General features: G+C 43.1%; 3 protein-coding genes across 3 annotated transcripts; all 3 read left to right on the top strand.

The window, feature by feature from the left end:
• The first annotated feature begins 428 nt into the window (after window positions 1–428).
• Window positions 429–3,468, top strand: LOC134865682 (zinc finger protein 568-like). The gene is made up of 3 exons (XM_063885344.1): window positions 429–478; window positions 564–838; window positions 1,471–3,468. The coding sequence occupies exons 2-3, from the start codon at window positions 565–567 to the stop codon at window positions 2,457–2,459; spliced, it is 1,263 nt and encodes a 420-aa protein (XP_063741414.1). The 5' UTR covers window positions 429–478; window position 564; the 3' UTR covers window positions 2,460–3,468.
• A 252-nt stretch (window positions 3,469–3,720) lies between these two features.
• On the top strand, window positions 3,721–11,357 carry LOC134865680 (zinc finger protein 48-like). Its single transcript, XM_063885342.1, has 4 exons — window positions 3,721–4,141; window positions 5,066–5,620; window positions 7,361–8,092; window positions 8,832–11,357. Exons 1-4 carry the CDS (start codon window positions 3,904–3,906, stop codon window positions 9,602–9,604), a joined length of 2,298 nt encoding a protein of 765 aa, XP_063741412.1. The 5' UTR covers window positions 3,721–3,903; the 3' UTR covers window positions 9,605–11,357.
• A 3,295-nt stretch (window positions 11,358–14,652) lies between these two features.
• On the top strand, window positions 14,653–18,319 carry LOC134865681 (zinc finger and SCAN domain-containing protein 5A-like). The gene is made up of 4 exons (XM_063885343.1): window positions 14,653–15,024; window positions 15,271–15,332; window positions 16,088–16,181; window positions 16,261–18,319. Exons 1-4 carry the CDS (start codon window positions 14,817–14,819, stop codon window positions 17,259–17,261), a joined length of 1,365 nt encoding a protein of 454 aa, XP_063741413.1. The 5' UTR covers window positions 14,653–14,816; the 3' UTR covers window positions 17,262–18,319.
• Window positions 18,320–22,265: the final 3,946 nt, after the last annotated feature.

Here is a 22,265-nt window from a genome sequence, read left to right on the forward strand (position 1 = left end):
TTCTGTGATAACTCTTTCTGTCTTTTTACAACTTCTTTTAATTATGTTCTTCGCTTAGACTGCATCTTGCATGAAAGGTGCTTTATAAATAAAGTGTATTATTATTAGAGTGTATTATTATTATGATGTAACAGGGTTTCCAGATACAAAATTAAACTTTAAATTCACTATTGTTTTCTGGTTTAGAATTTGTTTTACGTGTCTTTAAAGTCAAATGTAGGAAAATAATGGTCCCTTTTATTTGAATGTTTCTCTGTGTAATTTTTAATTTTAACAAAAAGATGATCCATAAACTTAACCAAATAGATAATATACTGTTTATGCATCGTGTGTTTGTTTAGGTGGTAGAAGTAGGAAGAGACAGACTTGAGAGGATTTGTAGTTCACGTTCATTAGAAGAGTTACGACAGTTGCCATTTACGTCACATCCCCCCTCGACATTTTCCCGGAAGTAAACCAAAATAAAACCTCTCGAAAGGTAATTCGCCAAACAGCAGAAGCCCCAGCGCTTTTAATAAAGCTTGACGTTTTTATTTTCCTTGGTTTTCATCCTCCCTTTGCAGGATGTCTTTCCCCTCCTCTTTCGGTTCGCAGGTTTCCGCCATCATGGATGTGTTGGCGAAAGCTGCAGTCACAGAAATAACGAAGCTGGTGGAGGAGGGGAGTGTGGTGTTCAGGCTGGAGATGTGTCGGAGGGACGGGGAGATCCAGGAGCTCAAGAGAAGTTTAAAGCTCATGGAGGTGGAGCTCTCTAAAGCCCAAGAAGCAGTCAACACCCGGGCAATAATAGAGGAGAAACAGGAGCCAACAGCAGCCGGGAACCAGGTCCCTCGAACAGGTGAGCAACATCTGGAGAGAAGCACCGCACCAAAGTTAATTCACAAAAACTCCAATTCTGATTTTGTATTGCTATAAACAACAGTTATTGCGTTAAGGAACATACATTATGATCAGTTACGGATTTGTTTGGTCTTCTGTTAAATTTGGCTTCAAAATATATCCAATATTTTAATAAATCAGACCGTATTCATTTATTTTTTATCACATGGAATTTGTTGGTCATTGATTTGTGTTTTTATTTGGTCTATTAATTCCCAAACTCAAAGTACAACATCTTGGATAATGATGTTGGATGACTGACTTTTAGAAGTGGAAAACGTTACTCAAGTAAAAATAGAAACGTTTTATCTTCAAAATATTCTTAAAGTACCAAAAGTAAAAGTAGTCATGCAGGTGAGTAAATCTACTTAGTTACTTTACACTGCTTCTGACGTTTTAGATAAGGGCAGCATCTGTTTTATATGTCCATGATGTTTGTGTGTACAGTATGTACATTTTTGGGCGTTTCTATCCAGATGTTTTATGCACAATTTGCAGGTGGATGGAAAAGCAAAAATGTTTTCTTACTTTGTCGACTTGCATTCCTGGAGTAAAATGTATGTCTACCTGCCATATTTATTTTGGTTGCAGATGAACAAGAAAATCAGGAAACATGTAGAGTGTATCTGGACCCGAAGTCTGCTCATTCCCTGTGCGACCCGGGACACGTAACAGAGGAGATCCACGACATGAAGCCAGCGGTGAAACACGAGCCTGCAGAGGGACCCTCCGCCCATGAATCAACAGACAACTCTGTACCAGCACCCATTTGCTTTGAGGCGCGAGAGCCAGATGACATGATTTGGCCTCTTCCTGCTTGCAGCATGTTTGATAAAAGCTCTGTTGCTATGCAGCAGAACATGCAGATTTCCCCCCCTGAAAGTGAGCAATATGCTGCTCACAGAAACACAGAAAGCTCCTATAACTCGTCATCAGCTGCAGCAGAGGACATGGCAGGTGGTTCTTTAAACCTGCCCATAAAAGTAGAGGTAGAGACTCGACCTATGTGCATGGGAAGTACGGCTGCTCATAATGAGCAGTTCACACATGCTCCACATCCTGCATTCAGTCAGGATCAGTGTTTGCAGTCTGCTTCACAACATGCCGGGCCATCACTAGCCCCGCCTCATGCTCAGAGGTCCACAGCAGATACATTAGGATCACACACAGAGGGTCACATCCTCAATATAAACAACCAGAGAGCAAAAAGGCTCATGAATGTGTGGAGAACAAATCAGAAACTGTTCATCTGCTCGGTCTGCAACAGAGGTTTCCCTCGCAAGTCTCAGCTAGAGGTGCACATGGCCTCCCACCAGGCTTTTAAACCCTACCGGTGCCTCGAATGCGGGAAATCTTTCACCCAGAAGACCCGGCTGAAGACGCACCAAAGCGTCCACACGGGGGAGAGGCCGTACAGCTGCAAGATCTGCGGCAAGATGTTTTCGAGGCAGGACAACTGCCTGAGACACGAGCGGTTCCACAGCGGGCTGAGGCCGTACAGCTGTGCACAGTGTGGTAAAAGCTTCACTGTGCTGGGTAACCTCAAAATACATCAAGAGATTCATCTGCAAGGAAGATAGCGCTCAGAAGAGAGTTTACATCATGTACTTTGACAGATTAAATGCATTTAATACACGCATAAAGTGTAAATGTTGCATTTAAGGGTGGTACACGCATAAAGTGTAAATGTTGCAAATCATGGGTGAGGAACATTTCGATGGTTTTATTTCAGCAATTGCTCTAAACAATGTACTGCATTTTGTGCTGACATGATGTTGCCCAACCTAACCTGAAATTCATAATAGCCCAAACTCCCTCTGTGTCATAGTAAAGGGAGTGTGGGTAAGTGCCTTTGTAATAACTATACTGTAGTAACTACTTGTGTTTTAAATTAACATATAATTTGAATTCATCTCAAGATAGTATTAGTTTTTTTCCCCTGCTGGATTTTTACACTTTTATACATTTAAAATGATTCCCACACGTTCTTGAGAATATTGTGAGATTTTTAATTTGAGAGGAAAATGTGACTCTGGGGTGTTTTTGAAAATAGACACGGGTCATTGAAAATGCTTGAATTTGTATATTTTTTGGAACGATAAAATGTTTTTCTTTCACTTGATGTTAGTATAAAGGCTTCCTCCCGCTGTCTGCATGTGTCTCCTCGCAGTCACGTCACACACATCTTCCTTAAAGATGGACTTTACCTTAATTTGTGTCTAAAACTATGCAATGTTGGGTGTGTAAATTTGATGGAATTGGGCCTTAAAGGTACTTAAAAAGTCCTTTAGTTGGATGATTTAGAAGGTGTCTTAACCCTGATATAAAATAATATCAAATTCTTTAAAAAAAACCTTTAAAATAAGTACTAATATGACGTTATGTATTATATGCCTGCTTATTTTTCCAAACATGTTTGATTATGTTACATATTTGTACCATGATGAATGTATTTAATTTATATTTAATTTACCTTTTTCTTATCTTTGATTTGATAATGACTTTTCGGTTATGAGTTAATAAACATGGTTGAATGAAATAATATTCTATTGGGAGATAGAACATGTCTTTAATAAATAAAGTATGTCAGTGGTCTGAAACAGTCCGCAATACATCATTCTTTTACTTTGTAGGATCATTAATGCATGGATTAGTTCCTCTATTATACTATTTAAATACTACATAGAATAGCACAGTGAAAGAGATAACCTTATCTCTTTGTGTATGAAAAAAGAAAAGGTCTGACCTCGGAAGTGCCTCGGTAAAATGCGGTGCGCATTTCCGCCTGGCTTTACGGTATTTAATCACTTCCGTAAAGCGAGAACTTGTGTTTATTCTTTGTAGCAATTAGCTCCTGCTGTTAGCTGCACATTTAAACCTGAAATAGCTGCAGCTTATGCACGGTTATCTGCTTCAGCAATGGCCTGTTTCGGTTAGCTAAGCCGACCGTATTACCCTCACGTCCCTTGTTTTAACTTCAGGCTTCCCCGACACTTTGGTGGCTTGTTTTTTTGTTTAATCACAATGTTGACCAGCGTTGCTCTTGGGGCTCAGATTGCCTCCATAGTCGATGCCTTGTCCAAAGCAGCCGTGACGGAGATCTCCAGAGTGCTGGAGGAAGGCTCGGTGGTGGCGAGGCTGGAAATGTGTCAGCGTGAAAATGAGATCAAGAAGCTGAAGAGCAACATCCAGTTTCTGCACAGCGAGCTGAGATCCCTGCAGGAGAGTGTGACCCTGAGAGCAGACACCCAGAGAGCAGAGGGTAAGATATTTACATGAAACACACTTTATTCATTGTGTTGACCTGCGATCAGAGGTGGGAGAAGTACTTAAGTAAAAGCAGAAGTACCAGAGTTTAGGAATACTCTGCTTCAAGTAAAAGTCCTCCATTTAAATGTTACTTAAAGTACCAAAATTAAAACTCATTGTTTGATTGGTCAATTTCAGAATAATATCTCTGATATGTTTTGTAATGATTGATCATTAAAGTGTTCAGAGCTGGTGAAGATGCAGATAGTTTGAATGGCTTTATGTACTGCAGGGTATCTGCTGGATTTACTCCAGGTGAACTAAAGTCTGATTTAAGGGCTGATTATATTTACCATCATTAATCCAAATCTGCCTAGCAACTAAAGGTAAAAAATAAATGTAGTGGAGGAAACGTACTAGATTTACCCTGAATTGTAGTGGGGTAGAAGTAAAAAGGAGCACAACATGGAAATACTCAAGTAAAGTACAGGTACCTCAAAATTGAACATAAGTACAGTACTAATTCAAAGAGGAGGACATGGTTTCTTGGGGATGGGAACACACATCTCTGTTTTCTTGACACCCATCTGACCTTTGTTTTTGCCTTTTAAGGATTTAACGTCCCCTTTTATTTTTTTCTCCTGTTTTATTCAGTCCTTCGTTGGTATTAAGTGATCATTTTAATCACAAAGCCATGTGTTAATCTGGTTTTTACCTTGGATAGTATTGTTTGTATTTGTAAATTGTCTGTATTCTTCTCATCCTGCCGGTGCTGCAGCACCTCTTTTCACCCTCTGCCTGAAACCAGAGCCCAGAACTTTGGGATCTTAGCCTTTGCAGACCATTTATATGCACAGAGACCTATATAACACACAAATAACTTTAAAACATTCAAATTAAATTCAAACACTGAATCTTTATCATTGCAATTCCACAGGCAATCAGCATAACCCTGGTGATGAGAGGACTTTGCCTGAAGAGGGAAACGCTGATAAGGACCAAAATGGCCCGTCTCTTCCTGAGGTGGTGCAGGTGAAATGTGAACCTGTGGAAGAAGGAAGTGAAGGAGCTGGAGGACAAGCTGAGCCACTGAAAGAAGAACCAGCCCTGTATGAAAGGGACAGTGCACAGTGGAGGCCGGCAACACAAACGGGAAGCAACAACTCAAATTATTCACCGTGCGCGCCCGGATCTTCTGTGGCGCCCGGCAGCAGCTCGGGGGGGTTTCAGCAGAGCCCGTTCATCCGCGGCCTGCAGAGCTACGCTCAGTATCGAAACCCGTACAACACAGCGAGGAGGAGGACAGGGAAGTGGTTGATGTTCAAGAAAGGCTTTGTTTGTCCGTACTGCGGGAAATGCTTTGAGCGGTCCGGACACCTCGAGAGGCACAAGAGGATTCACACCGGGGAAAAACCGTACCGCTGCGAGGTCTGCGGGAGACGGTTCAATCAGAAGTGTAGCCTGAAGGAGCACATGAAGATCCACAGGAGATGTGAGTGAAATACCTGGTGGGGTTAGCAAATGCTGCAGGGAAAAAAAATCAGTTTTCATAAGTCGTCCCTTTTTAAAGCAAAGCATGTTATCTATTGAAGCTCAATCACAAAGGAGGGGGGACAGAAATCTAAAGATTAAAGGTTGTTATCCAGTCTGAGTACTTTCCTCTTAGGATCATACAATGTTCAGAAGGAATTTAAAGATTTATACGACTCATTTAATTCTCTTAAAGTCTATATTATATAAAGACTCGTCCGATTCTTCCCTGGGAGGTTGAATAACAGTTCAAATATGTGTGACTAACCATAGAAGATCAATCAATCAATCAGCTTTATTGAAAGAGTCTCAAGGTCCATTTTTTTCAAGACATACAACACTCAAAATTAAACTGCCCCCCCCCCCCCCCCCCCCCCGACACATTGGTATCTTGATGTATTTCGTTGTTTGTCTTGGTTCACTTCACAGTAGGAAGTCTCTGGCTGTGACATTCCTCTCGAGATGAGAGTGAAGGTTTTATTTTCTCCCTGCTTCTCAGGGCACGACTCGATGGATGTGAGATACTGCGGTCACATCTCAGTTGATCTCAGCATTACTTTACAGCAGTTTTAAGTGGTTTTATCGTGATTGTATTTTCCATCTGTGGTGTCAAACGGGAAATGCTTTCATGTATTTTCTCTCAGACGGTTCGACGTTGTTATTTTTGGTTCGGAAAGGCCTGATCATTTTTGCTGTTTTGAGATGCTCTGTGCTGGAGTAGAACACATGAGCTGTTTTTGTTAAAGACAGTTCATGTTGCATGTGAATACTGTATTGTGTTTTAATATGTTACTATTAATGGCAAGCCTCGGACAGAAACAAATGACTGGTTTAGATGTGTGATCCATAAACCTGGAGACTCTCTGTTTATCAATTCATCGTTTGGTCTTTAAAATAGTGAGATTTATTTCAAAGTTAAAGTAAGATTAGATCATTTGAGAGAACAGCTGGGAAGCTCCATATTTGAGTCGGGGAAAACAGAATTTTCTGCCAAATTTGTGGGAAAAACTACTTTGGATGGAGTCATTTATTGCTCTATGATTCGTTGTACTCTTCATAAAAGGGATATAAAACTAGGAAGTTGTTGGTGTGAATTATTGTGGAAATTCCACACTTAATCACCTTCTGGTAAGAAAAGAACAAATCTACAAAGTTGTGTTTTCATAAAGAGCAGAGCATTTAACAGTCAATTCCAGCTGGAGGCCAGATAACCTGCACAACCAATGTCGTACCAGGATCTGACCCCGATCAAACATTAGACCAGATTCTTAAAGGGAAGGAAGAAGGGGAACAGCCAATCCAATTCTACATTCTGAACATTTGGTCAGAGCGACAAACTGCATACAACAAGGCTATTTACATTACAGTGGTGTAAAACAAAGGAAAGGGGAAGCTAAATCAAAAGACAGAGAGACAGACATTTGCCTTTCTCAGGAAGTCAATATTTTAGCAGCTTGATGTGAATTTCATCGGTGCGATGTGGATTGAAGCTGTAGGAAAGTCTAACTGCAGAAGAAACTTACAGTGATGTACTTATAATTAAATGGGACTATTATAAATGTCTACGATATGAATAAACTGTTACATTTGGATAGCAACCTTTGCATGACCCACATAACATATGCACAACTTGTTTATCAAGCTTGAATTGTTAGTTGTGGAAGCAAGAAGTGCACATGTTGATGTCTTCGTACTTCACCAGGTATTCAGCCTTCACCAGTGGAGATCGATGTGAAGGAACAGAAGCAGATTCCTGTGCTGATCCCATGTGCTGATCCTCTTCAAATCAAAGAGGAGATCCAGGTGAAGTTTGACGATGTCCAACCTAAGATTGAAGACGTTCTCACAACACATGTACACGTCAAAGCCGAGCCTGCAGAGGAGAACGTAGCACCACAACGGTTTCATGGAGGAAACGAGCAGACGAGAGGAGGAGGAGACGACCTCAGTGAGAACTTCTCAACATTTGAGAGGGAGAACCCGCAGTGGATGTCCAGACTACAGGACAGCGCAGAGGTCAGCATTGCAGAGTATCACGGTATGACATCCTTCCCGGGGGTGGCTCAGTTACTGCCGCCGCCCGCCGAGGCGTCCTGTAGCTCATTCTCCTTTCCAGGGAAGCCGTATGGAGAAGTCAAGAACAGCATGGTCTCCCAAACACCTTACGCATCCTCAGACTCTCTCATGATGTCAGGAGAAGGAGGCATACATGAAGCCGCGCTGAATCACCAGAGAGGGAACCGGTCGTTTCAGGTGATCAGACCAAAGAAGTGCTTCGTCTGCTCGTACTGCGGGAAGGTCTTTGAGCGCGTCGGCCACCTGGACAGACACTTACGGATTCACACCGGGGAGAAGCCGTATGGGTGCCAGATATGCGGGAGGTGCTTCAATCAGAAGAGCAGCCTCAAGAGTCACATGAAGACGCACAGAAACGGTAAGAAACACACGCTGCCTTCCTAGGGAAGATCAAACATTCAAAGGCTTTACTGTCGAATGCACAATAACTACAGCTTTGGCAGTGAAAATGGGAAGTCTCCAACAATGCAACACACGATAAACTTGACATGTAATGATAGAAAAAAAGAACATACACTTTGCTGATTGTTTCAGTAAGTAGTGTCTATTATTTCTCTAATACTTGATAAATCAATGCATCCATAAATTGTCAGACCATGGTAAACAAAAATGCCATTTCAATCACATTTTACTAGCATATTAAATTAGCTCTTTTTTTCTGACCAACACTCAAAAATGCATCTATTTTAGTTTATTATCGTTCAAGGTTAAACATATATTCCTAATATGAATAAAAAACATCAGATATTCACATTGCAGAAGCTGAAACTGTGAATTTTTCACTTCCTCTAAAAAGAGACACACAGGGGATTGTTTTGATAAAACATAACTAAGTTGGTTCTCTAAATTATAGAAATAGGGGATAGAAACAATCTCCACTTTTAAAATTGAGCTCTTTCAGAGAATCTACTCAAATATCTTTACAATTAAACCACTTCTACACCATTCAGTCCAATCATATCTTGCTCAAAAGCACCACAGAAATGAATCTATTAACACTTTTAATACAAATTATGTCCACTGAGACAAATGTAAAATGTGTGATATTGGGCTTTATAAATAAAGTTTGATTGATTGATTCTGTTTTTCCTCAAAAGGGGAGAGCTCAGATATGCCGGAGCCCAATCACTTGATGCTCACGATGCCCGACAATCAGCCGCTGAAGAACCTGACAGAACCGAAGACTGGCCCGGCAGCGCCAGAGGAACTGAGGCAGAGCATCAGCGTTTACAGAGAGGCAGTCGGTGAGCAAACAGTGACGGTGAAGCTGGAGCCAAACGGGGAGGATTATCACGCTCTAAGTCAGGCAGGGAGTAACCACAACAGCACAGGAACAACAGAGCAAAGCCAGCTGTGGACCTCTGGGATTGAGCAGAGTAGTGATGGGGAACAAACTGTGTGTGTGCTTCTGTGTGACGGGGAGTATCACCTCAGTCCTGCAGCAGGAGAAACAAACGAGCAGCAGGATTACACTCTACCAATCAGTGAGCTGCCTTTCCTAGGACCCAAAGAGAAGGGAGACGTGATGCACAATGATCAGTATTCAATGATGCATTCGAGAAACTCTGACATGACTTTAGCTCCATCGCTGCAGGACCAGCACGAGACGACTGTGAGTGAGTACACAGCCGTGAGGACTCGGGAGGGAGGTGCATTTGATTTGAATATCCCGGACAGCTGTGGCGGTGACACGACCGCACAGAACTGCTTCATTTGCTCCAGCTGCGGCCAAAGCTTTGATAGCTTCGGCCTGTTTGAGAGACACCAGTGTAAAGGCGTCACAGAGCAATCCTTCAGCTGCCAGATATGCGGCAAGACATTCAATCAGATGAGCATCCTGAAACTGCACCTGAAACTACATGTCGAGTAAACGAGTTTGAGTTTAAGGAGAAAAAGCTTCATCACTACATATGTAAGAAACGGCACAACGAGTCGATATGATTTACAAATAAATACTTGACAAAAGCGTTCAAGAGCTTTTAGTTTTCTATTTGCTTTATTTGTTAAGTTCAGTGTTCTAGCAATAAGGACCATTCTGTAAACGGTATGTTTTGCACTATTTCTTTTTACCTTCATCGCTCCTTTTTTACTCTGAGCTGACCAACGACTCAAACCTGCCATTTGTTCTGTCACTTGGACCGATATCTAGTTTAACTTTACAGATTTCTTTATTATTTTAACAAAACGTCTTTGTTTCAAATGTAAAGTTTAAATGTTTTTTTTCCCGCTCTTTTCAAACTAAACTAACCACACCTTCTTACAAAACCACACTTTTATATGTTCCATTTAATTACAAGTGTCTTTTATTTATCAAGTAAAGGCAAGAACCATTTGCTCTGTACTGAAAATCCTGATTACAAATTCTTTTTTTTCCAGGATATACTTCGCCTATCTTAATTTACCTCTTAAGATAATATGTATCAGTGGCATTAAGTGGAGTTTGGCTGTTTTAAAACAAAATACAATCTGCTGTAAGTTCATTGATGTAGTATTTTGACTAAGATACAGCACAGGTTTATCCTCAGAGTAATCAATCAGTGTCTTTAAGCTTTGATAAGATATTCCACCATCGCTGATGATTAGGGTTGCAAAATTCCGGGAATTTTCAAAGCTGGAAACTTTCCATGGGGATTAACGGGAAATTATGGGAATTTTCAAAATTGAAGGTTGGCTCTTCATGGGGAACTTAAATATAGTTGGGGAAAGTATATTTTAGTATAATCTTGACTAAAACAAACAGATGCCATTCAAGTATATCCATGCCATTCCTCAATCACATGCACATAGCACACTGCTTACTGCATGTCTATTGAGACCACACCCCTACAGGCACTGTGCATTCCTCCATCACATGCACATATGATTTCTAGAAGACTGGACCACACTTATGAGCCCAAAGCACAAGACTATTGAAGCCACACATTTGAACCTGTGGACTTCACAAAGTGACGTAAGGCTTGATGATATTATGGGGTAATATATTTATTTTATGTTTAAATTGCAAATATCACAGACAGATGGATTCATCTAGTAGATGGCTAGCTGAAAACTTAGATGCTAAATAAGCCATAGCTAGCGTCACTTCATTTACCATCTATGAGGCACTTATAAAGATGCTAGCTACCTCAAATGTGATGCTGTTTTCATCTGCCTCCTGCAAGATGTTTTGAAGATCATCCCAGTTGTTTAGCTAGCCTAACTATTTATATTTCTGTTCATCCCCTTGCATCACTTCTCAGTTAGTTCCCATTAATTCCCATAAATCCCATTATTCCCATGGAAAGTTTCCAATATGGAATATTTACCAAATTCCCCAGCTTAACTTCCAGTCTGATGTGTGCCTACTTTATCTTACACAGTAATCAAACCCCCAACCCGGCCACTGCAGTGTTACTTATTTATTTTTTTAGTTTAAAGACCGATAAATAATTGTCAGACTGCCAATTGTAATTTGATTTCTGGACATCTTGAGCACACTATACAGGCTGTTAGATTACGTTTGAAATAAATATGTAATGTATTTTTTGTAATGCATTTCAATCTAAGTTCATCGACTTGTGGAGTCTGGCACTCTTTTGATGTTGAACAGTTGAAAATAAATGATTTTTGTATGTGAAATCTTTGCTGCACAATTTCCTCGTCCTGTTTCTTCTCCCACCACGCCTTCTTTTCTGTCAGGGTTCTCACAGTCATCGAAAGTGTGTTTTATTTTATCCTCACTGTGTCAAGGTGGGGGGAGACGGGGTTTAAAAAAAGCGAGCTTGATTCTAATAAAAAGCTGTTAAAAAAACACAAACGCCTCGGGGGCAAGGCATAGGACGAGGAGGGTGCCTCGGGCGGATGGCCCAGGGGCAAGGCAGAGGAGGAGGAGGTTCTCTTGAGCGGACAGTCCGGGGGCAAGGCAGAGGACGAGGCAGAACATGGACAGGGCCTGTGGCAGGGGAAACGTTGGGGTTGGAGACAGGACATGCGTGGCTGGAGTCGGTTGGGCTGCCGACAGGACAGGAGGGGATGGAGTGGGCCGGACTGCAACTGGAAGCATGGCGGCCAGGGCTGGGCTTGTAGTTATGGCGCCCAGGGCTTGGCCTGGAAATATGGTGGCTAGGGCTGGAACTACAGCCAGGAACGCAGCTGCTAGGGCCAAAACTTGAGCCGGAAGCGTGGCTGCAGAAGGCTGGGCTGCAGGAGGCTTGGCAGCAGGAGGCTCGGCTGCAGGAGGCTCGGCTGCAGGAGACTCGGCAGCAGGAGGCTCGGCTGCAGGAAGCTTGGCTGTAGGAGGCTTGGCAGCAGGAGGCTTGGCTGCAGAAGGCTTGGCAGCAGGAAGCTTGGCTGCAGAAGGCTTGGCTGTAGGAGGCTTGGCTGCAGAAGGCTTGGCTGTAGGAGGCTTGGCTGCAGGAGGCTTGGCTGCAGGAGGCTTGGCAGCAGGAGGCTTGGCAGCAGGAGGCTTGGCTGTAGGAGGCTTGGCTGTAGGAGGCTTGGCAGCAGGAAGCTTGGCTGTAGGAGGCTTGGCTGTAAGAGGCTTGGCTGCAGGAGGCTTGGCTGCAGAAGGCTTGGCTGTAGGAGGCTTGGCTGCAGGAGGCTTGGCTGCAGGAGGCTTGGCAGCAGGAGGCTTGGCTGTAGGAGGCTTGGCTGTAAGAGGCTTGGCAGCAGGAAGCTTGGCTGCAGAAGGCTTGGCTGTAGGAGGCTTGGCTGCAGAAGGCTTGGCTGCAGGAGGCTTGGCTGCAGAAGGCTTGGCAGCAGGAGGCTTGGCAGCAGGAGGCTTGGCAGCAGGAGGCTTGGCTGTAGGAGGCTTGGCTGTAGGAGGCTTGGCAGCAGGAAGCTTGGCTGTAGGAGGCTTGGCAGCAGGAGGCTTGCCAGCAGGAGGCTTGGCAGCAGGAGGCTTGGCTGTAGGAGGCTTGGCAGCAGGAAGCTTGGCTGTAGGAGGCTTGGCTGTAAGAGGCTTGGCTGCAGGAGGCTTGGCTGCAGGAGGCTTGGCAGCAGGAGGCTTGGCAGCAGGAGGCTTGGCAGCAGGAGGCTTGGCTGTAGGAGGCTTGGCTGTAGGAGGCTTGGCAGCAGGAAGCTTGGCTGTAGGAGGCTTGGCAGCAGGAGGCTTGCCAGCAGGAGGCTTGGCAGCAGGAGGCTTGGCTGGAGGAGGCTTGGCAGCAGGAAGCTTGGCTGTAGGAGGCTTGGCTGTAAGAGGCTTGGCTGCAGGAGGCTTGGCTGTAGGAGGCTTGGCTGCAGGAGGCTTGGCTGCAGGAGGCTTGGCTGCAGGAGGCTTGGCTGTAGGAGGCTTGGCAGTAGGAGGCTTGGCTGCAGGAGGCTTGGCTGCAGGAGGCTTGGCTGCAGGAGGCTTGGCTGTAGGAGGCTTGGCTGCAGGAGGCTTGGCTGTAGGAGGCTTGGCAGCAGGAAGCTTGGCTGCAGAAGGCTTGGCTGTAGGAGGCTTGGCTGTAGGAGGCTTGGCAGCAGGAGGCTTGGCTGCAGGAGGCTTGGCTGCAGGAGGCTTGGCTGCAGGAGGCTTGGCTGCAGGAGGCTTGGCTGCAGGAGGCTTGGCTGCAGGAGGCTTGGCTGTAGGAGGCTTGGCAGAAGGAAGCTCGGCTGAAGGAGGCTCGGCTGAAGGAGGCTCGGCTGAAGGAGGCTCGGCTGTAGGAGGACAGGCTGGGAGCCTGGCCTTGCGAATCTTAGCAAACTGCTGAACGCTCCGCGGACCTCCAAGGGCCAGGCGAGAATCCAGGAAGAGGTTTGAGGGTGAACGCGAGCACTCTGGGCTTTGTGTAAAAAGTTGAAGCCAGTCTGGCAACAAGCACCTTAGCCAGTGCTTGTCGGCCACCTCCATTTCTGCCTCTTTGAGGGCAGCCTCCTTACTCCAAAATAGTTGAAGATTTTTTTGCAATCACCTTATTGATAATCACAAATCCTTACAGCTCTAAGTAAGACTTAGTAGTTGCTTTTGTTACGGTAATGCAAGAGGAAAAATAACCATACAAATTAAATGCATGCCTACTTTTATGTTTTTAAAAGACCAGCACTCTGGTGTTTGACATAAATGTACCTACGATGTAAAGATATTCCTTCAGATTTAGGCTGTCCTGTTGTCTGCCATATGTGTGAAGGTAAGTCACTTTAATTTTGACCTAAAACAGAACTAGACTGTATGCAATGCATTAATGCACACTATGCAACAATATCTTTAAAGTATTTCCTGTTCCAGCACAACCCTCAGAATATTGTGCACGTTTGTAGACAAGCTACCTCTCTTAGTATCTACACAGCTTTCCATAACATCCCGCACCTATTTTATTTTATTATTCTGAGCACTTTGCAATAGTATACTGTACATAGTTGTTTGGTATACCCAGATTTCATGTAAATCATTTGTTCTATATTTATGATGATTTTATTTTGGGGGGAGTTTTCTTTCCTTTTGTCTTCTTTAACTCTGTTTATGTATGCACCATGCGCTCAAGGCAAATTCCTCATATGTGCAAACCAGAGGTGACAAGTAAGTACTGTACTTGAACTAGTACAATTTTGAGATACTTGTACTTTACTTGAGTATTTCCATGTTATGCTACTTTGTACTTCTGCTCTACTACAATTCAGAGGCGAATCGTGTACTTTTACTCCGCTACATGTATTTAATACCTTTAGTTGCTAGGCAGATTAGGATTAATGACGTGAAATGGAGTAAACTCAGCAGCTACCCTGCAGTATACAAAGCCATTAAAGCCAGCTCTGAGAACACTTTAATGATCAATCATTATAAAACATATCAGAGATATTATTCTGAAATGGACCAATCAAACAATGACTACTTTTACTGTCGCTACTTTAAGAAGATGTTGATGCTGATACTTTATTATTTTACTAGAGTAAGAGACCTCACTCGGATCCTGACTTCCTTGTTGGCTGGGATTCCTGTGAGCCTCTCCCCGTGTGTTTACGGTAGAGGCTCTGCCACACGGAAGAAAAGCTCCAGCTAGCTAGAAACACAGGGATGTAACATTTGAGTGCGTCGGTTGTTTTTGCGTTTTAAATAAAAATCCTTGCGCTTAAAGACGCATTTCTTCTATTTTACCCTCGCATATTACTTTCCATGAATCAGCATGGCGACGTGCATCCCCTTTCAGACCCAGTTATCCTCTATAATGGAGGTTTTGGTTAAAGCAGCAGTGACAGAAATATCCAAACTAGTCGATGACAAATGTGCGTTTCTGCATCTGGAAATATCTCGAAAGCAAAACGAGAATGAGTTACTGAAGAGGAAATTGCTGATGATGGAGAACAAAACCGCTCAGCTGCAGCGCGGGTTCGGTAAGATGCTCTCAGATGAATAATGCTCCTAATTGACTTGACTCCAGTAAACTCATTTATTATGCATATTAATGTAGAAGTATCCACCGTGATACCCGCTTTATAATGCAGTAAACTGAGGGAAATCAACAACAAGGCCCCCCTGTAGGATCGCTCTACCTCCTTACATTACTTAATATACATTGTTGATATCATTTACGCGATTTTACTTTCATTTCTAAATGTGTTTTCCTGTACCTGCACTAGAAAACTACATGGACCGAGGAACTGATGTGGGGAACTGTCCCCACCCTACAGCAGATATTAAGGTCTGTGTTATTTTCTTATTTATGTTATTATTATTACTGAGTAATATCTGTATAGATGCACATTCATCTCTGGGTCAAAGGCCACCAGGGGCCCCAGAAAACCCCCAGTTTGCCTCTGTGGATGAATTATGTTTATTGGTTGCATTTCAATACAAAACCTTGGAATAATAAAGGCACAGTAGCACTGTTTTGCACGGGGTCTACCAAGTAGGAAGCCATGCATTGTTGTCTTGAGTAGCATTGGCAGATCCACAAAGTGACTGATTAAATAAGTGATAAGCTGGTGAACATATGGGCGAAATGAACACCTAACGTGCCACATATTATCCTCAATAATTGGTGTATTGCAGAGTATTGGAGTATTGGATATTGGATAATAATAACAATAATCATGGCTGCAAAGAAATGCTAAGATGACAAGATAAAAACAGGTACAGAACAGAATACAAGACACCAACATATAGTGCAATAATATCAAAAAGTAAGTGTAAACACAAAAACATTTAGTGCAAATACGTGTGAACAAATGTACATTAATATGATGATAAACAACAGTAAAAGCAGCTCTATGTTCCTGGAGGATATTTTTGTGGTAAGGTGCAAGTATCCCAAGTAAATTAAGCTGGATAATGTAGACATGTATCTGCTCCACTTAAAAAGTTATAGTCCAACGTGTTTTATCTTCATCAAATCCATTTCATAAGGTATATGTTGTGTTTGCAGCTACATTAAAGTTGAATCCATCCTCTCTTTAGTTTCCTGATATTGACGAAGCCACAGTTTCGTTCACGATTAAAGAAGAAAGTCCAGATGAGATGCTGTGGATCAGTGAATCTGCAAGGCCTATTGGTGAGTTAAACAACTGGATTCAATTGAAAAAGCATCTTTAATTCTTACACTATCCACATTATCACTCCTTTTGTGGCAGGGTCTGCTGGTCAATACCGCCATCGAGGTAACGCTCCAGAGAGCCAGCAGCTCGAGGAGGACCATCGGTTGAACCTTTCAGAGGGAGCCACAAGAAAAGCATCCGAGTTCAGTGACTTGTATAACTCTGCACCGCATGCAGGAGACATCAGTGGCCTTCAGTTCAACGTGAAGATGGAGAAGGAAGAGGACCAGTCCGGATTTGGTCAGGATGGATGCCAGCACGGCGCAGTGAAGCAGACTCCACTCGCCGCTGACTTTTCCATGGATGAGAGAGAATCTCAGCTCTGGTCGTCCATAATTGAAGGCGGCGACATCGACGCAGGTTTCCCTGACTTTTCTAGTGTGGTAGAGGAATACTCCAACACGTTTCCGGACCATTCGGATGTGGTTTCGACCAAGTCTGCCAGCACTCAAAGGCCGTGTAATGGGGTCTACAACAGTGAGTATCAGAAGGATGGTCCACAGTCGTCCAGTTTTCAACCCAGACCTCAGGGTGGTCTGTCACAGAAGGAACAGGGTTACCCGCAGAGAAACCCCTCACATCCGAGGCAGCCGGATGAACAATCTGACAGGGAGAGTGCAGCTGCAGATAGACCGGTCATAAGTCACCCGCACAGCTTCCACCCTCACTCATCCCACAGGTCTTTCTCCGGCTCTTCCCGGGGATACTCCTGCTCGCACTGCGGGAAGACGTTCAGCCGCCTGCACCAGTTCAAGCTGCACCAGCAAAGCCACAAGAGGAAGCGCGCGTTCTGGTGCACGGTGTGTGGGAAGAGCTTCCAGTGCTCGTCCCACCTCAGCATCCACCACCGAACACACACGGGCGAGAAGCCATACGGCTGCGGACAGTGCGGGAAGAGGTTCACGCAGCAGAGCAGTCTGAGGGTGCACCAGCGCACACACAGCGGGGAGCGGCCCTATAGCTGCTCACTGTGCGGGAAGACCTTCATCCTGATGCACCACTTGAAACGGCACAGAATCATCCACACATACAGCTGAAGTGGAGGCACTTATAGAGTGGGGCAGGAATGAGTCCTTAACCAGGAAATGAGTCAGCATTTTTCCAGTTCCCTTGTCTAGAAATGAACGTTTTTTGAACGTGTCTTGGGTTTTATTTGCCTGAAATAAGGTCTGTGGTTGACACAAGCTCAAGAGATGTCCATGTTTTGTTCTATGACATGTAAAAGCTATTAGACATTTACCCATGTCTAATAGCTTTTACATGTGTTAAACACAGCAGGTGGCTACATGAGAATGCTAAACGTCACCACGCAGAACATTAGCCACCTTTAGCTTAGCGCCGGCGACTTGAAGTCAATTGCATTTACACTTAAAATAAATATTAAAATCCTAATGAACAATATGTGGAAGTATCATTAACGTATGTTTGCCAAAGACCTTATTTTCTGCAATATTTAGAAACCCAATTTAAAAATCGTATTGATTTTTGTCGAGGGAGCCCTTGCGATGCTAACTCCCGGGTTGGTCTACAAACGTACGTCATCGCGACTCCACTCTACACTGATGCTGCTCAGGTGAATTAAGACTGGAATGACCCTTAAAACCAAACCAAAAAGTCAGTGAGCCCGCTTCTCTGGTTGGGATTTTAACCTGTGACATTGCTCACAGACTTTGTATATTCATGCATATTCTACTATGCAAAATCCAACTGGATGGATTTTAAAGATGTTTGCTTGTTTTCTAAAATACTTATAATTATTAAAACTGAATTGCACCCTCAAACAGAATTCACACAAGTCAGTATTTTAAAGACACCTGCAAAGCTAGAAATCCAAAAAAAACAACACGTGCGATGTCATATTAGATAAACCTGCAGATGTCCTGCTTCAGTGACCTGTGAGCTGATCATGTCTTATCTCCTCATGTAGAAATATGCCTTACTTTGTCCCTGCACCGAGTCTGTAGAATCACACCATGCTCAACATTGTCCCCATAAACTCTCCCCAGTGAAACCTCAGTTTTATGTTTTGATGTAAAAAGAAAAATCATGCCTGACTATTGAACTCAATTTTCCATAAAACATCTCCTGAAAATGATTCAGCCTTTGTTATGATTTATATATTATTTAAATCAGCAGCTGGATTTTTGTCACAGTTTTAATTCTCTGATCATTTTTAGCTGAGTTTACTTTTTTTCACTTCAAACACCGGGGCAGAAACCAACAATTCTTGATGTATTTTGAACTGTTAAAAAAATTACTGTTACTTTTTTTGTCTATTCAATGTGAAAAAAACAAGTACAATTACACACCAGCATCTTTTAGTTTTAGAAGTTATATTAACATTGATCGCTTTTTTTGACTGGCTGCATAACATCCAGAAATATCAATTATTTATAATGAAGTAAACGAAGCAAATCCTCAACGTTGCATTCAGGAAATGACAGTAATGTTTTAGATTTATTCACAAAAAAATTGACTCATTTATTAATTGACTAACTACTTCTTCGGAGCCTGTAGTTTTGTCACTTTGGTGCATGAAGTGGCACCAGAGGGCAGTGTAAGCTATGCTTTATACCCCCACAGTGCAGAGAGGGAACTACAGCTGCCTGAACAGGAACTGGAACCTCACACTTCAAAGATCGCCTTTACTACAAAGATAAGTAGCATCCTGACTGATGCTCAGTAGCTTTACAGCCTTTACGATATTTACTGCCAAAGACAAATTGAAAAGTGTACTAATAACTTCTTATTTCTTGCATGTTATCCTAGATTGATTTAAACAATATACCTCTATTGCTCGGTATGTTTTTCTCTCAACCAGTCGCTGGAGAAATGGGATATTAGCCAATTAACCAATCAGAGCTGCAGTAGTAGTAAGACAGTATGAGAAAAATAAAGAGCTGTTTGAACATTAAAGCATGGAGACATGTCCCAGCAGAGTCAAAATACAAATATGTACCTGAAAGTGAGCAGAACCGGGCCCCTTTAATGCGTGTTCATGTTGAAGCAGGCGTAGAGATCGTGAGAGATCACCGTCTTTCTGTTCTGCTGTATCTTTAAAAATGGGCAGCTTTGAAGGCCGGGATGCTATGCTGGTTCATCTGCACACATTATGTTTCTAATAGGATAATGTCAGTCTTGTTCTAGTCCACGTGTCAGGGACGCTTTTCCTGTTTATGTGGTTTATTCTGTACATCATTTGCATACCTTTAAACAAACCCATTACCCTAAGTAGTTTACTGATATGCAGCCTTACATCTAACTTGTAGAACTGGAAGAGGAACTTGTTGATGTACTGATAGCATGTGATGTTTGCTCACCATATGTAATACCTGTTTCTGCTGCAGTGCTTCAGGACAAACACCTAGACCTGCTCTTTTACTGCAGGGAAACAGGCAGCTGAAATACAGTGGGGCAAAAAAGTATTTAGTCAGCCACCAATTGTGCAAGTTCTCCCATTTAAAAAGATGAGAGATGCCTGTAATTTTCATCATAGGTACACTTCAACTATGAGAGACAGAATGGGCGAAACAATCCAGAAAATCACATTGTCTGGTTTTTAATGAATTAATTGGTAAATTCCTCGGTAAAATAAGTATTTGGTCACCTACAAACAAGCAAGATTTCTGGCTCTCACAGACCTGTAACTTCTTCTTTAAGAGGCTCCTCTGTCCTCCACTCGTTACCTGTATTAATGGCACCTTTTTGAACTCGTTATCAGTATAAAAGACACCTGTCCACAACCTCAAACATTCATACTCCAAACTCCACTATGGCCAAGACCAAAGAGCTGTCAAAGGAGACCAGAGACAAAATTGTAGACCTGCACCAGGCTGGGAAAACTGAATCTGCAATAGGTAAGCAGCTTGGTGTGAAGAAATGAACTGTGGGAGCAATTATTAGAAAATGGAAGACATACAAGACCACTGCTAATCTCCCTCCATCTGGGGCTCCACGCAAGATCTCACCCCGTGGGGTCAAAATGATCACAAGAACGGTGAGCAAAAATCCCAGAACCACACGGGGGGGGCCTAGTGAATGACCTGCAGAGAGCTGGGACCAAAGTAACAGAGGCTACCATCAGTAACACACTACACCGCCAGGGACTTAAATCCTGCAGTTCCAGACGTGTCCCCCTGCTTAAGCCAGTACATGTCCAGGCCCGTCTGAAGTTTGCTAGAGGGCATTTGGATGATCCAGAAGAGGATTGGGAGAATGTCATATGGTCAGATGAAACCAAAATAGAACTTTTTGGTAAAAACTCAACTCGTCGTATTTGGAGGAGAAAGAATGCAGAGTTGCATCCAAAGAACACCATACCTACTGTGAAGCATGGGGGTGGAAACATCATGCTTTGGGGCTGTTTTTCTGCAAAGGGACCAGGACGACTGATCCGTGTAAAGGAAAGAATGAATGGGGCCATGTATCGTGAGATTTTGAGTGAAAACCTCCTTCCATCAGCAAGGCCACTGAAGATGAAACGTGGCTGGGTCTTTCAGCATGGCAATGATCCCAAACACACCGCCAGGGCAACGAAGGAGTGGCTTCGTAAGAAGCATTTCAAGGTCCTGGAGTGGCCTAGCCAGTCTCCAGATCTCAACCCCATAGAAAATCTTTGGAGGGAGTTGAAAGTCCGTGTTGCCCAGCGACAGTCCCAAAACATCACTGCTTTAGAGGAGATCTGCATGGAGGAATGGGCCAAAATACCAGCAACAGTGTGTGAAAACCTTGTGAAGACTTACAGAAAACGTTTGACCTCTGTCATTGCCAACAAAGGGTATATAACAAAGTATTGAGATGAACTTTTGTTATTGACCAAATACTTATTTTCCACAATCATCTGAAAACAAATTCTTTAAAAATCCTACAATGTGATTTCCTGGATTTTTTTTTCTCATTCTGTCTCTCATAGTTGAGGTATACCTATGATAAAAATTACAGGCCTCTCTCATCTTTTTAAATGGGAAAACTTGCACAATTGGTGGCTGACTAAATACTTTTTTGCCCCACTGTACTTCTCATGACCTTGTAGGGCCATAAACACCGGTGACTGAGCGTCATGGAAAAAAGGTTTTTTTTTAGAGGAGTGGGAGGAAGAAAGGGACGTAGGAAGTAGATATGTTTTGGGTTAGAATCTGGGAACATAAATCAGCATATCCTTGTTAGTGCATGGAGGGAACAGAGGATGAATAATGAGAGTCAACATGGCTGATAAGGCGAAGGACAAACAGACATAAAAATGTCAACCATCATGATTCTCTCCCACAGCTATGGGCAGCACCTGGTTTCATCCCTCAGCGTTCTCACTCTGGGAAGCTTACACTGAGGTTGTGCTTTAGGGGCAGACACTGTTAGGAGACAGCTTTATGAAACAGTTTGCTTCACTGGTCCATTTAGTTGGTGTTTTTTCTCCGTTGCTGTAGATAACCTAAACACTAATAATGATGTTTCAAAAGTGACATATATTCTGCTCTCTTTCAGGGCAGCAGAAACAGGCACTACATATGGTGAGCAAACCTCACATGCTATCAATACATCAACTACAGGTATGCAAATGATGTACAGAATAAACCACATAAACAGGAAAAGCGTCCCTGACACGTGGACTAGAACAAGACTGACATCATCCTATTAGAAACATAATGTGTGCAGATGAACCAGCATAGCATCCCGGCCTTCAAAGCTGACCATTTTTAAAGACACGGCAGAACAGAAAGACGGTGATCTCTCATACATGATCTCTACGCCTGCTTCAACATGAACACACATTAAAGGGGCCCGGTTCTGCTCACTTTCAGGTACATATTTGTATTTTGACTCTCCTGTGACATGTCTCCATGCTTTAATGTTCAAACAGCTCTTTATTTTTCTCATACTGCCTGTGCTGCAGCACCTCTTTTCACCCTCTGTCTGAAACCAGAGCCCAGTCTGCTCTGATTGATTAGCTGGCCGGCTGTGTTGTGATTGGTCAACCGATAAGAGATGTCCCGCCCCTGAGGCTATCACGCACAATGTGTGTTACATATCGATGTCACTATGTT

This window comes from Eleginops maclovinus, chromosome 6 (assembly GCF_036324505.1).
Source record: "Eleginops maclovinus isolate JMC-PN-2008 ecotype Puerto Natales chromosome 6, JC_Emac_rtc_rv5, whole genome shotgun sequence".
In the NCBI taxonomy this organism is placed as follows: domain Eukaryota; kingdom Metazoa; phylum Chordata; class Actinopteri; order Perciformes; family Eleginopidae; genus Eleginops; species Eleginops maclovinus.

Excerpts from the sequence above, each read along its gene's own strand:
- LOC134865682 (XM_063885344.1), top strand. The coding sequence starts at position 565 with ATGTCTTTCCCCTCCTCTTTCGGTTCGCAGGTTTCCGCCATCATGGAT. Across the intron at positions 839-1,470 it reads GAACCAGGTCCCTCGAACAG|ATGAACAAGAAAATCAGGAA; the intron begins GTGAGCAACATC and ends TTTTGGTTGCAG.
- LOC134865680 (XM_063885342.1), top strand. The coding sequence starts at position 3,904 with ATGTTGACCAGCGTTGCTCTTGGGGCTCAGATTGCCTCCATAGTCGAT. Across the intron at positions 4,142-5,065 it reads AGACACCCAGAGAGCAGAGG|GCAATCAGCATAACCCTGGT; the intron begins GTAAGATATTTA and ends GCAATTCCACAG. Across the intron at positions 5,621-7,360 it reads CATGAAGATCCACAGGAGAT|GTATTCAGCCTTCACCAGTG; the intron begins GTGAGTGAAATA and ends GTACTTCACCAG.
- LOC134865681 (XM_063885343.1), top strand. The coding sequence starts at position 14,817 with ATGGCGACGTGCATCCCCTTTCAGACCCAGTTATCCTCTATAATGGAG. Across the intron at positions 15,025-15,270 it reads TCAGCTGCAGCGCGGGTTCG|AAAACTACATGGACCGAGGA; the intron begins GTAAGATGCTCT and ends TACCTGCACTAG. Across the intron at positions 15,333-16,087 it reads ACCCTACAGCAGATATTAAG|TTTCCTGATATTGACGAAGC; the intron begins GTCTGTGTTATT and ends TCCTCTCTTTAG.